This window comes from Sinocyclocheilus rhinocerous, unplaced genomic scaffold, assembly GCF_001515625.1.
Source record: "Sinocyclocheilus rhinocerous isolate Xijiao unplaced genomic scaffold, SAMN03320098_v1.1 scaffold3916, whole genome shotgun sequence".
In the NCBI taxonomy this organism is placed as follows: Eukaryota; Metazoa; Chordata; class Actinopteri; order Cypriniformes; family Cyprinidae; genus Sinocyclocheilus; species Sinocyclocheilus rhinocerous.
The window spans coordinates 238,474-240,197 of record NW_015643503.1 but is presented as its reverse complement, the minus strand read 5'-3'; the positions used below and the strand labels follow the sequence as shown (position 1 = coordinate 240,197).

The 1,724-nt window shown below is 31.9% G+C and overlaps 1 protein-coding gene across 1 annotated transcript in view; it reads right to left on the bottom strand.

The window, feature by feature from the left end:
- The window catches only part of LOC107757316 (mitogen-activated protein kinase kinase kinase kinase 5-like), a 28,918-nt gene that overhangs the window by 3,824 nt on the left and 23,370 nt on the right, over positions 1-1,724 (bottom strand). The window contains exon 19 of the mRNA XM_016574756.1: positions 906-1,003. Within this exon, the coding sequence (XP_016430242.1) occupies positions 906-1,003 (98 nt within the window). The remainder of the gene's footprint in view (positions 1-905; positions 1,004-1,724) is intronic.

Genomic DNA, 1,724 nt, shown 5'->3' with positions numbered 1-1,724 from the left:
ATTATATTATATTATATTATATTATATTATATTATAATATTATATTATATTATAATATAATTTTTCAGTTTTCATCTCCTCTCACATTGAACTTTAACACAGTTTGTGCTTGGTGTTTATAATAAATGCCACTATAATTTATTTTTAATATAATTATTAAAAATAATTGATCATTTATTTCAGATAGTTTCCAAGGAAACATTTAGCATTTTTCATTTAATTTAACTTGATGAGCTAAAATAAATAAAACTAAAACTGAGATTAAAATTAATTAAAAAATAATAATAATAAAATGACAAAAATACAAAACAATTACAAAAATGTTAACAAAAATTTAAATAAAAACAGATAATATATAAAAATCTAAACATTCTAAATATTAATGAAAACTGTAATAGTATTACTGATTTACAGTGTTTATAATGTTTTGTTCTATTTATTAAAATATTACATGATTTCTGATTGTAATAATTAAATGCTACTTATATGCAATTTTGTGTCGGTGCAACTTATATTCAGGTGCGACTTATTTCCCGAAAGCGTGGTAATCAGAAAGCAGTGAGGTCAGAACGTACCGGCGGTTTCTTGACCACTGGACTGACACACTCGACCGGATCCTGAACGAGAGCGAAACACAAGTCAGACTGAGTCAAAGTGACACGACTGACCTCACACATCATACCTGACTTCCTGTGAGAGCTCACAGCATTAACACACACTTCTTACACGTGTGAAGATGAGAAGATAAAAATAAGCCATAACAGATTTTACACAGAATCTTCATCATGTTAGTGGATGATCACATGAAATTAAGAAGTTCTGTCTGTAATCTCCTGAAGATCACGTGCTTGGATCTGAGATGAAGCAGAACTAAAGGTCTCAGTTTGAAGGACATCAGCAGGCACCTGAGGAGCTTGTCTGCGTCTTCTGTCCTTTGGTGGAAGTTCAGGAGGCTGAAGGTCTGCTGGTGGATCAGTGTGGAAACTAGAGAATGCAGACGGATCTACACACAGAAACAGAAACACACACAGCAGTGCCACAAACTGATCCCCTCCATGCCACGCCGAATTGAGGCGGTAATTAAAGCAAAAGGAGCCCCTACCATGTATTGAGTACATGTACAGTAAATGAGCATACTTTCCAGAAGGCCAACAATTCATTAAAAATGTTTTTTTTTATTGGTCTTATGGAGTATTCTAATTTGTTGAGATAGTGAGTTGGTGGGTTTTTGTTAAATGTGAGCCAAAATCATCACAATTGAACGAACCAAAGACTTAAACTACTTCAGTCTGTGTGCATTGAATTTATTTAATACACGAGTTTCACAATTTGAGTTGAATTACTGAAATAAATGAACTTTTCCACGACATTCTAATTTATTGAGATGCACCTGTATATATATATATATAGTTACTTTTTATGTAAAGTAATGCATTACTTTACTTTTGTGTTACTTTTTGTTACCTGAGCTGGGCTTGCTTATTAATTTTAACTGTAATAACAAAAATCACAAAAAGTATATTTTTGGCAACTGTAAAAACCTTTTCACACCAAAAGTGAAATTAATAAGCCGGCTGAAGGAAGTGCCTCTGCATAAATAAATAGGAAAACAAAGTAATTAGATTTGAAAAAGTAATGTGTTACTTTACTAGTTACTTGAAAAAAGTAATCTGATGAAAAAAGTAATGTAATGCGTTACCCCAACACTGTGTGTGTGTGTGTGT